Here is an 18,071-nt window from a genome sequence, read left to right as displayed (position 1 = left end):
TCAGGCACGTAAAGCCTGCTTTAAGAGGGATTGAAGATCATCTTCATCTAAGAATTAGGTGATTCAAGATCCATGAAATCAATGTGGGATAACCTGGCGCCATTTCCAACCGGACAAGGGGAATGGAAATACGGGCGGACAATCGTTACGCACCTTTGTAAACACTAAACACCATTGACTTAAATGAGAAAATGTCTAATCCTTCATGCAATCCTATTGCATTGTACATGTACAACTTACATACCACTAACTACATATTTCTGAGCCAATTATATGCCAAGGAAAGCAAATGATGCAATTATCCTTAATTTGCTCAAACATTCTTTTGTTTTAGACGTATCCAAAAATCTGCACAAACAAAAAAGTTTAGAATGAATAAATATGGAAAATAAAGAAATTACTTAGTGTTTCAAATAAACATAATTCATTCTTGAGGCAGTTAAAATCGCTCATTAAATGTTAATGCATTACCTTTGATACATGTTAATGCATTCTCTTAAGTACTTTCTCCTTGAAGATTCATTTGCATTCAAGGAACAAAGTAAAAAGAAAAAATAGAGAAGACTTCATTCTGATTTTCCTGTACTCTCCCACAGGAGCAGGCATGAAACCTTACGAAGCTGCCGAAATCTTAGCAGTTCCGTATAAATCCGTTGGGCTCTGTTTTCCTGTCAAGCAAGCATCCATGTTGTTTCATCAAGTCGTCCTGCGATAGAACAACCATCCTGCAATAGAACTTGGACACATTTTATAAATCCAACGAACAGGCTCACAGCTTTCCAAGTTCAGCATAAAAAGTAGACATCTCGACTACTTTTTTAGAAACATCTCAAAAAAATGCAGTTAGCTCCTACCAAAATCCCACCACAAAACCATGGAGAGGGTCTGATGATAAATAAACATATTCCAACGGACAGAAGCCAATTGTAGTTGCCACAATTTCAAGCAAATCAATTTGGATCACTACGAGCAAATACGAGTTTCAAAAGTAGCAGAAACAATGAGGGGGTTTCAATTGATCCTATCCAGGGCTCTGTCTAGCATGTCTATAAACGTCTAAGATTACACTAGAAAAAGGGTAGGAATGTTAACAGCAAGCTTGCCTTCATAATATTACTACCATGCAGCTGATCTGACGTAAAAAACTGAGACCATGTCAGCTGCATGAGGGGTACATCCATGTCAAGATAGTAGAGGTCTCTCATTGGGATACACAATTTTATGCAGGCCCAGACAAAGATGAGTTACCTGCATGTATTTCAAATGCAGGCTTCACCTGAAAAAATGTTATGAGAAAAAATGTTAAAATTTTTGTGAGAAAAAATGTTACCTGCATGCATCTACTTCTATGGATTATGAGAAAAAATGTTAAATTTTTTGTTTTTCCTGTTTTCATTTTTTTCTCTGTTGCCCAAGATGACAACCCAAGAGGGGGGGTGAATTGGGTTATTTAAAAATTATGTTCCCTAATTTTTACTTTGAATTGAATGCAGCGGGATGATAAGATACTACTTATTTAAGTTCTAGGCAATTACAAGTAAAGCAGTGGAAAATTAAGCTAGAGCAATCGTACTATGGCTTTAGGGTGCAATTGATCTAAAATTAATTTATAGTTGTATGATCAATTTTAATCTATGTGAATGGTAAGAATGGAGTGGAAGCTAAGCAAGTTCTAAACAATCACTTATAAATCAATAGGAAACAAAGCTAGAGATATTTCACAATTAAGTATGAATGTAAGGCATGAAACACAAGAGATAAAGCATCACAAACACAAAGATGTATAGTGGTTCGGTGCACCCCAGCATCTACATCCACTCCCTAAGACCTCTTGGAAATTTTACTATAATCCCTTAGATTACAGCCGGTTGTTTTACAAGCTCACAACCTAACTTGTTGTTTTCACGAGATCACAACGAACTCGGTCGGTTTTCACAGGCTCACCGACTAGAACCAATCCGATTGTTTTCACAGGCTCACAATCCAACCCAGTTGGTTTTCTCCGGTTCACCAACCACAACCTTACACCGTTGGTTTTCCCTTTAGCTCACCAACAAACCTTAACCCCTTGATTCAATCCCTTGATTGAATCAAGTTACAAGATATTAGAACAAGAGTTTAAAACAAATCAAAGCTTCTTAAACAAGTAGATATAACAATGTAAACAAATAGAGTAAAGAGAAGCCCTCAAACAAGTTTTATAGATGAGGAAACTCGGCTTCTTCTTTACTTGACCCTCTTCTGATTTCGCACGAGGTAGAGGATCACTGAGGCAGCACACAGTTAGAGATGAAGCTTTGGGATTCACTCGGATGCTCTTCTTTTCTCTCTTTTGCTTTGAATGGCCCTTTTGTGCTTTTGGAAGGTTTCTCTTGAAATCTCTTCCCTATGTGTTTTCTCCCACTTTCTTAACTTCTCCCCTAGCTTTCCCCTTGATTTTATAGCTTTGGATGGCTTATGAACAAAGATCTAGCCGTTAGAGACAAAAATAGAGCCGTTGGAGTTGAGAAAAAACTAGCCGTTGTGCCTCTCAGCGTGCTCGAGTCGACTCGGCTAAAGTAGGAGTCGACTCGGCTGAAGTAGGAGTCGACTCGTGAATAAAAGTCTGCCGGCACTGTAGCTGGGAGTCGACTCGAGCACTGTAGCGCTGAAGTAGGAGTCGACTCGAGCACTATAGCGCTGAAAATCAACTCTCTGTCTTTTTATCTATTCTCAGTCGGAGTCGACTCGAGCACTGTTCCTTGAAACTCCAGAGTGCCAGAGTCGACTCTGAACTTCCAGGAGTCGACTCGAGGACAGTTCTTTTGAATTTTTCTTTAGAATTGTCCCTCCAACTTGAATCCTTTGAACTTGAACTTTGGGCCAATGAAGTTTAGCTTTCTTCCAACTTTTCTTGAGAGCTTTTGAGACCTTTTTGTATTTTTCCAACTTGCTATGTTTCTTGCAAAACAAATTATCTTTCTTCTTGCAACACAAACATTAGTAATTACACTTCAAGGTTTTGTGATCATCAAAATCAATCTTTAAATCAATCTTTGAGTCTCTCATTGGTATACACAATTTTATGCAGGCCCAGATAAAGATGAGTTACCTGCATGTATCTCAAATGCAGGCTTCACCTGAAAAAATATTATGAGAAAAAATGTTAAAATTTTTATGAGAAAAAATGTTACCTGCATGCACCTACTTCTATGGATTATGAGAAAAAATGTTAAATTTTTTGCTTTTCCTGTTTTCATTTTTTTCTCCACCACAGTGTTCTCCTATATGTTAACAAACCAACACATGAAATCCCATCAAAGACATTAGGTGATCAAACAATGGAACGAACTCGATTGATCATCAATCTTTTTCTACTAAAATGACAAATTACTTCCATATTGGAAACCCATTGGGACATGCATTTTCACAAAATTTCTGGATAAAACCATTGCCAGCAGCTGTATTATAATAAAGCCAGGAGATAGTAGGCCAAGGAAAGGTGAAGAGGAAATGGGTTATACAGGTGAAGATGACAGAAGAACAGTAAGAAACTGAATCCAAGTTGCAAAATATTGGATATCTTGCTGTACCCATTGTACAAAGGAGTGGCTCAGGTCATCATCTGATAGGTTCCTATATATTTCACATAGCAGTATTAGAAAAAGATTAGCAAGAACAGGTGGGTTTTGAAATATGAGGATAATAGAAACGGTTGTCAGCTGCAAAGATGTCAGAGGAGAAGACCCAACACAGTGGAGATGGTCTTCTAACTAACTAAACCAGTTTCCTCAAAGACCTGTTTGCAAAGATGAGTGGTAGAAAATAATTTTAAAAAGAAAATATTCCCTCTGTTAATGATCATGAAGAAACCTTTAATACAAATTTAAAGAAACTGGAAAGAGAAAAGGGCGTCCAATAACATAAAAAAGCAATGCTGCTAATGATCATTAGGAGCATTTGATACTATTGCTCCCAGAAAAATAAATAGCTGATAAAACAATTAATAAAACGCACGTTAGAGCTGTAGCAAAAGTAATGCTGGATACAATTCCTGTATGTGCCTCATTTCCACAGGGTACTTGCCACATGACATTTTTCGCATATCCAGCACCCAGATTTTTAAGCGTCCATGAACAGGACTCTGGTTGTAATTGTTTTGGTCTACAGCGTATGAACAAGTCTGGTCGGCCTATTTCGATCCTTGCATAACCACTGGAGTCAAGGGGCTGCAAATGAAATCAACTAATTAAAACTGTATGTTTCAAAACTTGCAGAACTGACTCTGGCAAATGTGATTGAAGTTTAAACTACCAGAAATTGCAGGGCAAAGAACACTAGTAAATAGAAAAATGGACAAACTATGCTTCAAAGTTTCAGTGGAAAATGACAAGAGCTAGTTCAGAGATTCTTCTTAAGGTTAACTATATGAAACTGGTGCGATACCTTCTATATGATTTGAAAAAGTTTAAGAGATCCCAATGCTATAAAAGGAGAAATACTCCCTGGATAAGGAGTGAAAGCCAAAGTGTCTAACTAGAGCTGGCCCCACTAATTTACATTTATTTAGGACCACTATTTTAATTTAGTTTAAAGAATAGAAAACCTCATCATCAATATAATCTACATATTAGATTTACGTACGTTGAAATAACACTGATCACGGATTGTCTGCCCACTTGTTGCTGAGTTATTGAATCCACGGTACAACATAATCAACATCCAGGTATTGTAAATGTAAAGACATGCATACATGGTAATACCCATTTCGCTACAATACTGTCAACCACCTCATTTGCTGGAAAAGTGCTTGACTTCATATGTGCAATCTGATACAGGAATCAAAGTAACTCAAATAAATTGCAATTACAAGTTTTCTCATGCATTCATCTCCATTTCTTATTTAATAGAAAGCTTATATTCTATGTGATTCAAACTTCTAATAAAAATGATGATGAATCTAATATAAAAAGTTTCATAGGAGAAAACAAAAAGAAAAAACACATCAGACAGAAGTAAGAAGAGACGCATTGGTACCCTAAACAATGAATTACTCCAGCAACTTCAGACTCAGAAAGTCGGAAGTTCAACTCAATATAAGTCAGCGAGTTAGAAGTTACTGAAGCAATTCATTTGAATCCAAAGATCTTAGAGTCAGTAAAGAACACGAGAATAAGGTAGTTCAATTTTCAATCCTCATGGTTGGTTTGGTATTTCCCTAATAAATAAGATGGAGTCCAAATGTCATTTTCCAGTTTTAAGATGGGTAAAGGGGGCCCTGTGGAGATTTAAATCAAGTTTAGAATGATTCAAAAATCTTTACATGGGGGACGCCATAGGGATTTAACTTTGCATCTTTTCTGTCTCACTCCTCAAAAAGTCGGACTTTCATTTCCCTGCTTCACGATATGAGGCCACACACACTCCCAACCACCCTCCCCACGTGCCTCTGATCACATTTTATATATTTTGATTGAAACAAAATTTTTTGCTTCATCTTTATGATGCTAACCATTGCGTGAAGGTTGATAATGGACTTCATGTATAATTTTTCTACTTTCTGTTATCCTTTGGCATCTTACAACCCAAGGCTTCAATAGTCACCCATATTACAATATATCAATGATTGGACTTGAGACAATTCTCCGACCAGTATTGAAAATTCAACACAACGCACCATCAAAACAATAATAAGCATGCCTTTTATACAGAAGAAATATCATATTCTCCAACTATATGCATACAATTAAGTTAAGAAGTTCATTAGTTGTACACAAAATGATGAGGAAAAAAACTCAACACATTTGGCATTGAGAGCTTCCTAGTTGTTGAATGTAACAAACTTTGAATAATTTAAGTTTGATATGTACATTATATGCATCCGCTAAACAATTCACCTATTAAAATTACAAATTTTAATTATATAAAATGCTAGTTTCAGCATACAACCACCAAAACTATACAAACAAATTCTTAAATAACATGAAACACTCCAAAGTAACTGTCGTAACTTTTTTGTCTTTTTCTTAAACTCACCGGATATCTAGCATGCAACGGTAACTGAATAACAGTTTCATGGTTCTCCAACAAGTCATTCCTAATATCCATGTGAATTTCAACAATTGATCTGTTGGACAGAGCTGAGGGTAATTCCAGATTCGAGTCTCCAAAAACGGCAGCATCAAGAAAGGCTGAAGAGGGGGGGGGGAGTTGTCAACACTTAGTGAAGGAGTAAATCAATTGGCTTTGCTGCTAGAATATGATAAGCTTTCTACCTCTACGGTGGACAAGATGTTGCAGCTCAAATGGATCTGCAAAGACTCCAATTGGAAGTCTTTCAATAATCACTGCTTCACAAGAGTGAGAATCAAGCCACTTCATACCATCTGATTGGTTAACAAATGTCAAGGTGGAAACCACATGTCGATGAGAACCTTCACCGCTCAGATGTCGGTGCAGGTCTGCAAGTCCAAGCACATTCATATCATTAGCCAGCCCTCTACACAAGTCACCTGTACCGAATTCTTGAGCTAAAAAATCATGAAAATCCGATTCAAGCAGGCTATTGCGGCGATCAAAATAAGAGCTGGCAAGGTAAGCTTGAGAGCATGGCAAATAGCCAAAGATGCTCCCATCACCGCTTCCCACATTGCTCACCTGACATTAAATTTAGTATATGGAAATATAAATATTAATAATTTATAATGAAAACAATGGCAAAAAACAATGATAAACAGAAAATTATGTGACCAAAATTATATAGCAAAAAAGATACAATGAATATATAGACAACATATATATCCTGCACGACAACACTCGAAGACGAGTTCTGTGCAAAAATTATTATCTTACCTCATTATAATAAAAACAGTACAAAACAATGTTAGGAGACTCAGGTGCAGCCCATAATGTAAATCATAAGTTTTCATGCTAACCTGGTCAGAAGACAAAGCAGCGGCATGACATGCCCAATTGCTGGTTAAGATCAAGAGGAAGAAGAGGCCAAATATCATCAGCCATTGGGCCTTACGTTGGCATTGCATGTCCATATACTAGTGGTTACACTTCCCAGTGGAACTGCGAAGGAGAACAAGGACCGGCCATTAATGAGAATCTCCAATTAATCCATGTATATGATTATGCGAGTCACAGACAACTCGCCAAGCATTGAGATTACATCAATCGGGAGGGGAAAAGATGAAAATTTTGAGAATTAATTGGCTGATATTTAAGAGAGATAAATAAATAAGTTTGGGGATTTAACGCAGTAGCAACTAAAAACTAAAAAAAAACACAAGAACACCAGATCCCTTGCATTCCAACAAATCAGGGTCAGGAAAAAGAAATTTTCTATACCTGGGAGTAAAATTTCCCGAAAAATTTCGAAGATTCCTCACGAAAAGAGGAGCAGATCGAATCCAGTTGAGCGGAAAAGGGTTTCAAACTACCCCCGCTGAGGAGATTTGGGATCGCATAGAGAGAAGCGCTGGATGAGCTATGAGAGAGAGAGAGAGAGAGAGAGGGAGAGAGAGAGGAGGGCGCGGCTCGGGCCGTCAGAGAGATTGACGGTGGGGTGTCAAGGGTTCAGAGACAGCGAGAGAGAGAAAGAGAGAGGGGCGAGAGCCGGAGCCGTCGCCATCGCAGGTTCGCTGCGGTTGATATCGGGCATCATACTCTGAGGAAACTTATTTCTGATTTTGATATCACTGAGGGCTTAAATGTTAGAGTGCCACAACTCAGCTTTAAGCTTCACTCCACCGGCATTTTTTTTTTTTTTTTTTAATTATTTTTTATACAACGACGGCCCCTATCCGACAAGTGTGAATGTGGCCAACAAAATTAGAAAACAAAAGGCTACAAAAAACTCGAATAGTCCACCCAAATGAACTCCTCCAGTACTTCGATATAGGTGAATTGACATCTAATGCCATGTAAAAACTCAGGATCTCACCCAAAATGGCTAGCAGGAAGGTATTATTTGGGTTCCTTGATCATGTATAAGTACCCAAGATCTACCAGCGAATAACTGATGTGGGACTAAACACACGTCCGCACGGGTCCTCACATACTCCTCTCGTTCAAGCCCTGACGTCCTCGTCAGGCTAAGGGTTCAAATCTAATTATAAACACCACGATTGACCCGTGGTCAGCCCCAATGAATCCGTGCTGCAGTATCCCCTAGTCCATATAGGTTATGGGCCAGGTCCGCTCTAATACCATTTGTAACAACCCATGACCTCACCCAAAATGGCTAGTCGGAAGATATTATTTGGGTTCCTTGATCCTGTATAAGTACCCAAAATCTACCCAGCGAATAACCGATGTGGGACTAAATACACGCCCACATGGGTGCTCACATGCCACGATAGAAAATGGAACCTATCTCTAATTTTTATATCTTGGGGCTTAGGTATAAGAATGCGAAAAAAAATCAGTTTTAACCTATCCATTTGTGAGCCATTCTCTCTGAGAAAAGGAGGAAGAGCAGAGACAAAATTCTAAAACATAACAGAAAAGCGAGCGAGCGATTAGATTTAGGAACGGGCTGTTTTAGGCCATGCCCCAGCACTAAGCTGCAAGCTAAAGGTCGGGTCACATTCAAAACCCTCCAAGCCGTCATTGGACTAGGCCTATTGTTAGCTCAAGAGGCCTATGGACTTGGCCTCAAGGGTTTCTTCTTGATAATGACGTCAGATTAGCTGTTGAGAAAATTTTTGCAAAGTGGATGGATGCATTGCAATATGGAGAACCAATAGATGGATTCTCCTTTGGGTGACGCCAAGCTATAAATTCATGCTTACAAGAAACACTGACAGTAGTAAAAAGGCAGCTAAGTAATTGTTCATTTTACAAAATTTCAAAGAAATAAGCATGCATTTAAAAGAAATGGCAATATGAAAGTGCAGTGTTTATGCATAGATAATAGTTATTCTCAAAAACAACTTCTCAGAGTCATACTGGAAGAACAAAGCACTTATCTCTCTCATGACTGGATGCCTCGATTGTTTCTTCTAGAACCATTTTACCCATTGAAAGCTTCCATTTCATCAGACTTCCTGAAGTCTGAACATGCTTTCACAGGAAAATTTCCACAGAAGAATGTTCAATTCAAAAATCCGAGCAAAATGTTCAATTCAAAATTCAAGTCATGGAAATGCATTCTAGCAGATCATTTCTCTCTGTAGGAAACCAAGCAAGTGTTCAGTGGAAAATTCTTGGGGCCAAGGTAACTTTGATATCGTAAATCCCATAAACCCTGCACCTGAATACATATCTAGAGAGGGAAAAACTGCAAAAGGTAAGGGTGGACCAAAGCCAACGGAACTTCGATCTACTTGTTGGCATCACTGTGAAGACTCGAATTGGGCCCGTTCTAGGGCCCAACAGACTGAAGTCGGCAAGGGATGCCGACTTCAGCTGGGTCATCGTGGGGGTGACCACGATGACCACGCCGGCCGAACGGCCAGCGAAATCACCGCACCACCCCCTCTTCCCCTCTCTCCCTCTCTCTCTCTCTCCCTCTTTCTCTCCTCTGAGAGCCTCATCCGAGCCCCATCCCTTCCCCATCCCTCTAAAAATTTGTGTTTTTCCCCTCATCTTCTTCCCTTTTCTTGAGAGGTTTGCCGGAGCCACCGTCGCCGCCGGAGCCGCCAACGCCGCCGGGGAAAACACTCGTCGAAGACCGGAGGTGAGCAAGACAACATAGATCTATTTTTATGGATTTAAGGGAGAGAAACGATGGGGAATCAGTGGGTTTTACTTCTCCTGTTTCGGGGAATTTTCTTTGTGAGATTTGGCCGGCCGACGGCGGCCGGCCGGGGTCAATCCGGCCGAGATGAGTTCGGCCGGAGGTGGCGAACGGGGGCCGAGCTTCCCAGCCCCGAGCTCCCTCTCTTTCCTCTTTTTCTTCCTCTCCTTCTTCTCTTCTTCTTCCTCCGCTCGGCTTGTGACAGTGGGATGGCCGACGGCGGTGGGCCGAGCGCCGCCGCCGAGGGCCACGGTCGGCCGCCGAGGGCCGACCGGAGCCACCAGCCACCCCCCCTTTCTTCCTTTCTTCTTCTTCTTCTCCTTCTTCTTCCTCTTCTCCTTCTTTTTCTTCTCCTTCTTCTTCTTCTTCTTCTTCTTCTCCTTCTTCTTCTTCTTCTTCCGGCTGGATGTTTTTCCTTGCATCGAATTCTGTGCCTGATTTGTGAACCAGACTTTGGACCGGGTTTAAACGATGAACCGATTTCACCCATGCCATGAATGGGGTTTGATCCGAGTTGAATGAATGGGTTTTGTTATGGTCTGATTGAACCAGTGATCAGTAGGATGGATTGAGTTTGAGTTGAATCCGATTGGATCTGTGGGCTGGTTTGGATTGGGCCCAAAATCTGATCTGAACCTGTTATCTGGTTTGGTTCAATTGGGCCTAATCTGTGTTGGGCCACAATTGACTTGGGTTTAAAGGGTTCTGATTTTAGGGTCTATGTTTGATCTTAGGGGCCCATTCTTGGATCTATGAACTTAGAAGTTTAAGGAATTGGAAATAGTTTAAAATTATGTTTCTTAGTTAATTAAATAATTAATGTTTATGTTTTAAACAGGGGTTCGTGATATCTGTGACAGGGATTTTTAAGCGAACCCAAGTAGGTGACCTATTGCTTTAAAGTAGAATTTTAACATGTATCTTGCATATGTTGATGTTATAATTTATTATTGGTATTATGTGTTAGAATTAGAATTTAATATTTAATTTCATAAACTGTTATGTGCTTTACTATTGGGAGTATGATCTTGATTTTGATTTGGAAATTTACCATGTGGAAAGTTGAGTTATTGATTTTTAAAATCCGCGTGACTATAGTCTAGGCCCCGCCAATGGGATGATACGTTGGCCCTGTCGACTTGTATTGAGGAACTAGTTCCGACACCGCGACCACCGGTGATAGAATAGTGGCGGCACAGGGGTGCGTTTTGCTCTTCGGAGCGGCTCGGTGGAGCGTGAGTTTGGCACCAGGGGGTGCGGCACAGTGGTGCGTTGGCTCAGTGGAGCGGCTCTTCGGAGAGTTGTATTGGCACTTCGGTGTAACCATGCCACTGGGTGATGTGGCCGTAGTCATGCGGTTGAGTTATTTTGAGTCTCGGATCGGGTTTACGGATTGTCGTGTGGATTTTGGATTCATGAGTTTTAGCTGCTTTTTATATGCATCATGACATGTTATATGATGACTTTATTGCATGATGTTGCCTACTGAGCTGTTAGCTCACTCCTACCATTTACATTTTTGCAGGTGATGATATATGATTATGGGGATTACGGGATAGAGTGATCATGATGTAATTAGCTAGTGGATATTGACTTTCTCTTTTGACTTATGTATATATGGACATTTGAATTGAAAGTTGGAATTTATCTTTGTTTAGCTATTGATGTGGAATCTGATTCATCTGCCTTGCGTGCCTGCGGGGTTCGCCCTGCAGGTGCGCGGCGTCTGCTCGCGCCCCGGGCCCGGGTTCGGGGCGTGACAGATTTATTGGTATCAGAGCATAGGTTAAAGATCACTAGGGACATTAAAACAAAATCATAATAAATATAATAATAAATAATAATAATTAAAAAAAAAACTTAGGAATATAGGGACACATGTGAAGAAATGAGAGTGGGGTAGAAAATCTTATGGGTCGGTGAATCTAACACTAATGATGTGTATTCGGAAAAAAAAAAAAAAAAAAAACTTAGGAATATAGGGACACATGTAAAGAAATGAGAGTGGGGTAGAAAATCTTATGGGTGGATGGATCCAACACTAATGATGTGTTATTTAAAAAAAAAAAAAAGAAAGGAAATATAGGGACACATGTGAAGAAATGATAGTGGAGTAGAAAATTTTACAGTGGATGGATCTAACCCTGATGTTGTGTTATTTGTGTATGTATCAGCATGCCGCCCCGCCGTGCACGTGTGGCACCTCGCCGCCTGATCGAGACTATCGGGAGTGATCCAGCCACTTCTCATCCGACTGAGAGAGTCCAGGAGGATGAGGCTGATCAGACAGTACTGGATGGACCAGATCATGGCCAGGAGAGCAGGATGGGAGGTCCGACCCAGGTGATGGAGCTGATCAGAGAGGTTGTTGGGTTAGTCCGACAGCAGAGGGGACCACAGCAGCTATTTCCCTCTGCTAGTTCTTCAGATCAGGGGAGGAGTATAGCAGAGTTCAGGAAGTTAGCTCCTCCGGCCTTCAAGGGAACTACCGATCCCCAAGAGGCCGAATGGTGGATAGATGAGATGGAGAAGGCCTTCAGGGCCATGGGTTGTACTGAGGAGGAGAAGATCAGATTTGCCACATATATGCTTCAGGACCGGGCTCATCATTGGTGGGAGTCTGTAGAGAGGACCATGATGCAGGATGCAGGATCTGTGACCTGGCCGGGATTCCGCATGGCCTTCTACTCCAAGTATTTCCCTTCCAGTCGTATCAGGGAGCTGGAGAGGGAGTTTCTGAGCCTCTCTCAGGGGAGTATGACTGTGGAGGACTATGAGGCTGAGTTTGATCGGTTGTCCCGCTTTGCACCATCACTTGTCCAAGACCCTAAATCTAGGATGAGTAGATTTGAGGAAGGACTGAGGCCTCGCCTGCGTCAGGGTTTAGCTGCTGTTCACTCGACTGATTATGATGACCTAGTTGACAGAGCTAAAAATATGGAGATCATCTGGAAGGAGACACAGGATGCTCAGAAAGGGAAGTCGAAGAGGACCAGGGACTTTGATTCTGACGGTGAGCGGCATCTGCGCCGACCTATGCAGTTCCGTCCAGGAGCAGGGCAGCGAGTTCCATATGGGAGGACTGCACCGGATCGCAGGGGGATATCAGGAGTGTGCTTCAGGTGTGGCCAGACTGGACATAGAGCTGTTGAGTGTCGTCAGACACGACCTGGTATTGGAGCATGTTTCAGGTGTGGTCAGCAGGGCCACCGGATAGCTGAGTGCCCTCAGACTCAGACTTTTTCTGGAGTTTGTTTCGGGTGTGGTCAGCCGGGTCACAGGATTTCCAGTTGTCCTCGTACTAGATCCGTGCAGAGGCCACCGACTTCTATAGCTCCTCAACGACAGACTTCCTTCACTCCAGTACAGGCTACCCAGTCAGCTGTCCCCAGGCAGCAAAGGGGAGGAGGATCTCGTACCCAGGGACGAGTTTATGCACTGACCCAGCAGGATGCTCAGGCATCCAACACTGTAGTGACAGGTACACTGTTAGTATCTTCCACTTATGCTTATGTGTTATTTGATTCTGGTGCTACGCATTCTTTTATCTCATCTTCATATGTGCATAAGTGCGATTTACACTACTCTTCCTTAGAGAGGGAATTATGTATTAGTACTCCAGCTGGGGTTACGATGACAGTTAGTCAGATCTGCATTTCCTGTCCAGTACTAGTTGAGGATAGAGATTTGAGAGCTAATTTGATTGTTATGAATTTACGTGACTTTGATGTAATCCTGGGTATGGATTGGTTGGCTGCATACCACGCTACCATAGACTGTTTTCTGAAGAGGGTGACTTTCCGGATCCCGAGTACTGATGAGTTCAGTTTTATGGGTGATGACTGGGGTGTCTCTTCTCAGGTAGTGTCTGCTATGCAGGGCATAAGATCTCTTAGAAAGGAGTTTCCCATCTTTATGGCCGCAATTGCAGATTCTGAGCAGTCTGAACAGAGAATTGAGGATATACCAGTAGTCAGTGAGTACCCTGATGTCTTTCCTGATGATCTGCCTGGCTTACCTCCTGATAGAGATGTCGAGTTTGCTATTGATATAATCCCTGGTATTGCACCTTTGTCTAAAGCTCCTTATAGAATGGCCCCTGCTGAACTAAAGGAGCTGAAGGACCAATTACAGGAGCTATTGGATCTAGGTTTCATTCGACCTAGTGTCTCTCCTTGGGGTGCTCCAGTATTATTTGTCAGAAAGAAAGATGGTAGCATGAGACTGTGTATTGATTACCGGAAAATTAATAAAGTGACTATTAAGAATAGGTACCCTCTACCCCGGATTGATGATTTATTTGACCAGCTTCAGGGTGCTCAGGTATTTTCCAAGATTGATCTTCGATCTGGATATCATCAGCTGAGGATAAAAGAGTCTGACATAGCCAAGACTGCCTTCCGTACCAGGTATGGACACTATGAGTTCCTTGTGATGCCTTTTGGTTTGACTAATGCACCAGCAGCGTTTATGGACCTGATGAACAGAGTATTTAAGCCTTTTCTGGATAAATTTGTCATAATATTTATTGATGATATTCTGATATATTCAAGGAGTCAGGTAGAGCATGAGCATCACTTGAAGATTGTTTTGGAGACTCTGAGGCAGAATCAGTTGTATGGTAAATTAAAGAAATGTGAATTTTGGTTGGACAGGGTGATGTTTTTGGGGCATGTTATCTCTAAGGAAGGAATTATGGTTGACCCAAAGAAGATTGAAGCTGTGGTTGATTGGGGCAGACCGAATAATGTGTCTGAGATTCGCAGCTTCCTTGGACTAGCCGGTTATTATAGAAGGTTTGTGGAGGGCTTCTCTAGTATTGCCGGACCCCTGACTCAACTCACTCGCAAAGGAGTGAAGTTTGAATGGTCGGATCAGTGTGAGAAGAGCTTCAAGGAATTGAAACACCGTCTAGTATCAGCACCTATTCTGACCCTACCAGTTACCGGTACTGATTTTACCATTTACAGTGATGCTTCCAAGAAGGGTTTGGGTTGTGTGTTAATGCAAAATGGGAAGGTTATTGCTTATGCCTCCCGACAGCTTAAGCCCTATGAAGAGAATTATCCCACTCATGATCTTGAGCTTGCAGCTGTGGTTTTTGCCTTAAAGATCTGGAGACATTATCTGTATGGAGAGACATGCCAGGTATTCACTGATCATAAAAGTCTGAAATATCTCTTTACTCAAAAAGAGCTGAACATGAGACAGAGGAGGTGGCTGGAGTTGTTAAAAGATTATGATCTGACTATCCACTATCACCCTGGAAAGGCAAATGTAGTAGCAGATGCACTGAGCCGGAAATCTTCAGAAAATATTGCAGCCTTGATTACTACTCAGAAGGATATTCTGGAAGATCTGAGGAGAGCAGAGATAGAGGTGTATCTACATGAGGCTACTATGAAATTGGCAAACTTGCGAGTCCAGCCTACACTTATTGATAGAATTAAGGCAGCGCAAGTTGATGACCCTCGACTCCAGAAGATCAGGAGGGATATCGAGTCTGGTACACAGTCAAATTTCCGTATACATGAAGATGGCTCTTTGAGGTTTATTAACAGAGTCTGTGTTCCAGATAATCCTGGTCTGAAGAAGGAAATCATGGATGAAGCTCACAGTACGGGATATACAGTGCACCCAGGCAGTACCAAGATGTACAAGGATCTGAAAGCGGTGTTTTGGTGGAATAACATGAAGAGGGAGATTGCCCAGCATGTATCTCAATGCTTAACTTGTCAGCAAGTTAAGATTGAGCATCAGAGACCAGCAGGTATGCTACAGCCTCTGCCGATTCCAAAGTGGAAATGGGAGCATATCACTATGGATTTCGTATCAGGGCTACCTCGTACCCTTAGAGGTCATGATTCAGTCTGGGTGATCGTAGACAGACTGACCAAAACAGCTCATTTTCTGGCAATCAAGACTGGGATGACACTGGAGAAGCTGGCAGAATTATATATCGAGCAGATAGTACGGCTGCACGGAGTTCCAGTATCCATTGTATCAGACAGAGACTCCCGGTTTGTGGCACATTTCTGGGGCAGCTTGCACAGAGCTTTGGGGACCACCCTTAGCTTCAGTACAGCCTTTCATCCACAGACAGATGGACAGTCTGAGAGGACCATCCAGATTCTAGAGGATATGCTGAGAGCCTGCTCTATTGATATGAGGGGCTCTTGGGATCATCACTTGTCACTGGTAGAGTTTGCTTATAATAATAGCTACCAGGCAAGCATACAGATGGCTCCTTATGAGGCTCTATATGGTAGGAAGTGCAGATCGCCTATCTGTTGGGATGATGTGGGGGAGAGGAAGATCTTGGGTCCAGAGATGGTGCAGCAGACAGTGGAAAAGATTCAGTTGATCAGAGAACGACTCCGAGCAGCTCAGAGCAGACAGAAAAGCTATGCAGATATCAGGAGGCGGGAATTGGAATTTCAGGTCGGAGATCATGTGTTCCTCAGAGTATCCCCTTCTAAAGGGATCATGCGGTTTGGAGTTCGAGGCAAGCTCAGTCCGAGATATGTGGGACCCTTCGAGATTCTCGAGAGAGTTGGATCTGTTGCTTATAGACTGGCACTTCCACCTGCTCTATCGGGAGTTCATTCTGTTTTTCATATCTCTATGTTGAGGAGGTACATTGCTGATTCCAGTCATGTGATTGAAGTGGCACCTTTGCAGCTCCGCGCAGATCTTTCTTATGTTGAGCAGCCTATCCGTATAGTGGATAGGAAGGATCAAGTTTTGAGGAGGCGCACGATTCCTTATGTAAAGGTGCAGTGGAGCAATCACAGTGAGAGAGAAGCTACTTGGGAGCTGGAGGAGGAGATGAGAGAGAAGTTTTCTGTCTTGTTCTCGGATTGAGGTATGTTTTAATTTCGAGGACGAAATTTTTTTTTTAGTTGGTTAGAGTGTGAAGACTCGAATTGGGCCCGTTCTAGGGCCCAACAGACTGAAGTCGGCAAGGGATGCCGACTTCAGCTGGGTCATCGTGGGGGTGACCACGATGACCACGCCGGCCGAACGGCCAGCGAAATCACCGCACCACCCCCTCTTCCCCTCTCTCCCTCTCTCTCTCTCCCTCTTTCTCTCCTCTGAGAGCCTCATCCGAGCCCCATCCCTTCCCCATCCCTCTAAAAATTTGTGTTTTTCCCCTCATCTTCTTCCCTTTTCTTGAGAGGTTTGCCGGAGCCACCGTCGCCGCCGGAGCCGCCAACGCCGCCGGGAAAAACACTCGTCGAAGACCGGAGGTGAGCAAGACAACATAGATCTATTTTTATGGATTTAAGGGAGAGAAACGATGGGGAATCAGTGGGTTTTACTTCTCCTGTTTCGGGGAATTTTCTTTGTGAGATTTGGCCGGCCGACGGCGGCCGGCCGGGGTCAATCCGGCCGAGATGAGTTCGGCCGGAGGTGGCGAACGGGGGCCGAGCTTCCCAGCCCCGAGCTCCCTCTCTTTCCTCTTTTTCTTCCTCTCCTTCTTCTCTTCTTCTTCCTCCGCTCGGCTTGTGACAGTGGGATGGCCGACGGCGGTGGGCCGAGCGCCGCCGCCGAGGGCCACGGTCGGCCGCCGAGGGCCGACCGGAGCCACCAGCCACCCCCCCTTTCTTCCTTTCTTCTTCTTCTTCTCCTTCTTCTTCCTCTTCTCCTTCTTTTTCTTCTCCTTCTTCTTCTTCTTCTTCTTCTTCTTCTCCTTCTTCTTCTTCTTCTTCCGGCTGGATGTTTTTCCTTGCATCGAATTCTGTGCCTGATTTGTGAACCAGACTTTGGACCGGGTTTAAACGATGAACCGATTTCACCCATGCCATGAATGGGGTTTGATCCGAGTTGAATGAATGGGTTTTGTTATGGTCTGATTGAACCAGTGATCAGTAGGATGGATTGAGTTTGAGTTGAATCCGATTGGATCTGTGGGCTGGTTTGGATTGGGCCCGAAATCTGATCTGAACCTGTTATCTGGTTTGGTTCAATTGGGCCTAATCTGTGTTGGGCCACAATTGACTTGGGTTTAAAGGATTCTGATTTTAGGGTCTATGTTTGATCTTAGGGGCCCATTCTTGGATCTATGAACTTAGGAGTTTAAGGAATTGGAAATAGTTTAAAATTATGTTTCTTAGTTAATTAAATAATTAATGTTTATGTTTTAAACAGGGGTTCGTGATATCTGTGACAGGAATTTTTAAGCGAACCCAAGTAGGTGACCTATTGCTTTAAAGTAGAATTTTAACATGTATCTTGCATATGTTGATGTTATAATTTATTATTGGTATTATGTGTTAGAATTAGAATTTAATATTTAATTTCATAAACTGTTATGTGCTTTACTATTGGGAGTATGATCTTG

The 18,071-nt window shown here is 42.3% G+C and overlaps 1 protein-coding gene across 8 annotated transcripts; it reads right to left on the bottom strand.

Moving 5' to 3' along the window:
- Positions 1-405: 405 nt before the first annotated feature.
- On the bottom strand, positions 406-7,662 carry LOC103723332 (phosphatidylinositol-glycan biosynthesis class X protein-like). 8 transcript variants are annotated; one of them, XM_039126001.1, is made up of 7 exons: positions 7,336-7,657; positions 6,915-7,056; positions 6,255-6,636; positions 6,016-6,170; positions 3,997-4,208; positions 3,092-3,119; positions 406-1,276 (listed from the first exon to the last, which is right to left on the bottom strand). In XM_039126001.1, exons 2-6 carry the CDS (start codon positions 7,026-7,028, stop codon positions 3,116-3,118), a joined length of 867 nt encoding a protein of 288 aa, XP_038981929.1. In that variant the 5' UTR covers positions 7,029-7,056; positions 7,336-7,657; the 3' UTR covers positions 406-1,276; positions 3,092-3,115. The 8 variants fall into 8 exon arrangements, 7 of the variants coding, with proteins under 7 accessions (XP_038981929.1, XP_038981930.1, XP_038981925.1 ...); XM_039126002.1 differs by lacking the exon at positions 3,092-3,119 and having other exon boundaries at positions 406-725; positions 6,363-6,636; positions 7,336-7,662; XM_039125997.1 differs by lacking the exon at positions 3,092-3,119 and having other exon boundaries at positions 406-725; positions 7,336-7,658.
- Between the last annotated feature and the right edge of the window lie 10,409 nt (positions 7,663-18,071).

This window comes from Phoenix dactylifera, chromosome 4 (genome assembly GCF_009389715.1).
Source record: "Phoenix dactylifera cultivar Barhee BC4 chromosome 4, palm_55x_up_171113_PBpolish2nd_filt_p, whole genome shotgun sequence".
NCBI lineage: Eukaryota > Viridiplantae > Streptophyta > Magnoliopsida > Arecales > Arecaceae > Phoenix > Phoenix dactylifera.
Note: the sequence above shows the minus strand (reverse complement) of the source record. Positions and strands in the feature narration are given on the sequence as shown.

What these genes read in the sequence shown, in the direction of transcription:
- LOC103723332 (XM_039125997.1), bottom strand. Translation starts at nt 7,028, where the DNA reads ATGGACATGCAATGCCAACGTAAGGCCCAATGGCTGATGATATTTGGC. An exon ending in CTGCTTTGTCTTCTGACCAG is followed by an intron (nt 6,637 to 6,914) that starts GTTAGCATGAAA and finishes ATTTAATGTCAG; the next exon opens with GTGAGCAATGTGGGAAGCGG. An exon ending in CGTTGCATGCTAGATATCCG is followed by an intron (nt 4,209 to 6,015) that starts GTGAGTTTAAGA and finishes TTTCATTTGCAG; the next exon opens with CCCCTTGACTCCAGTGGTTA.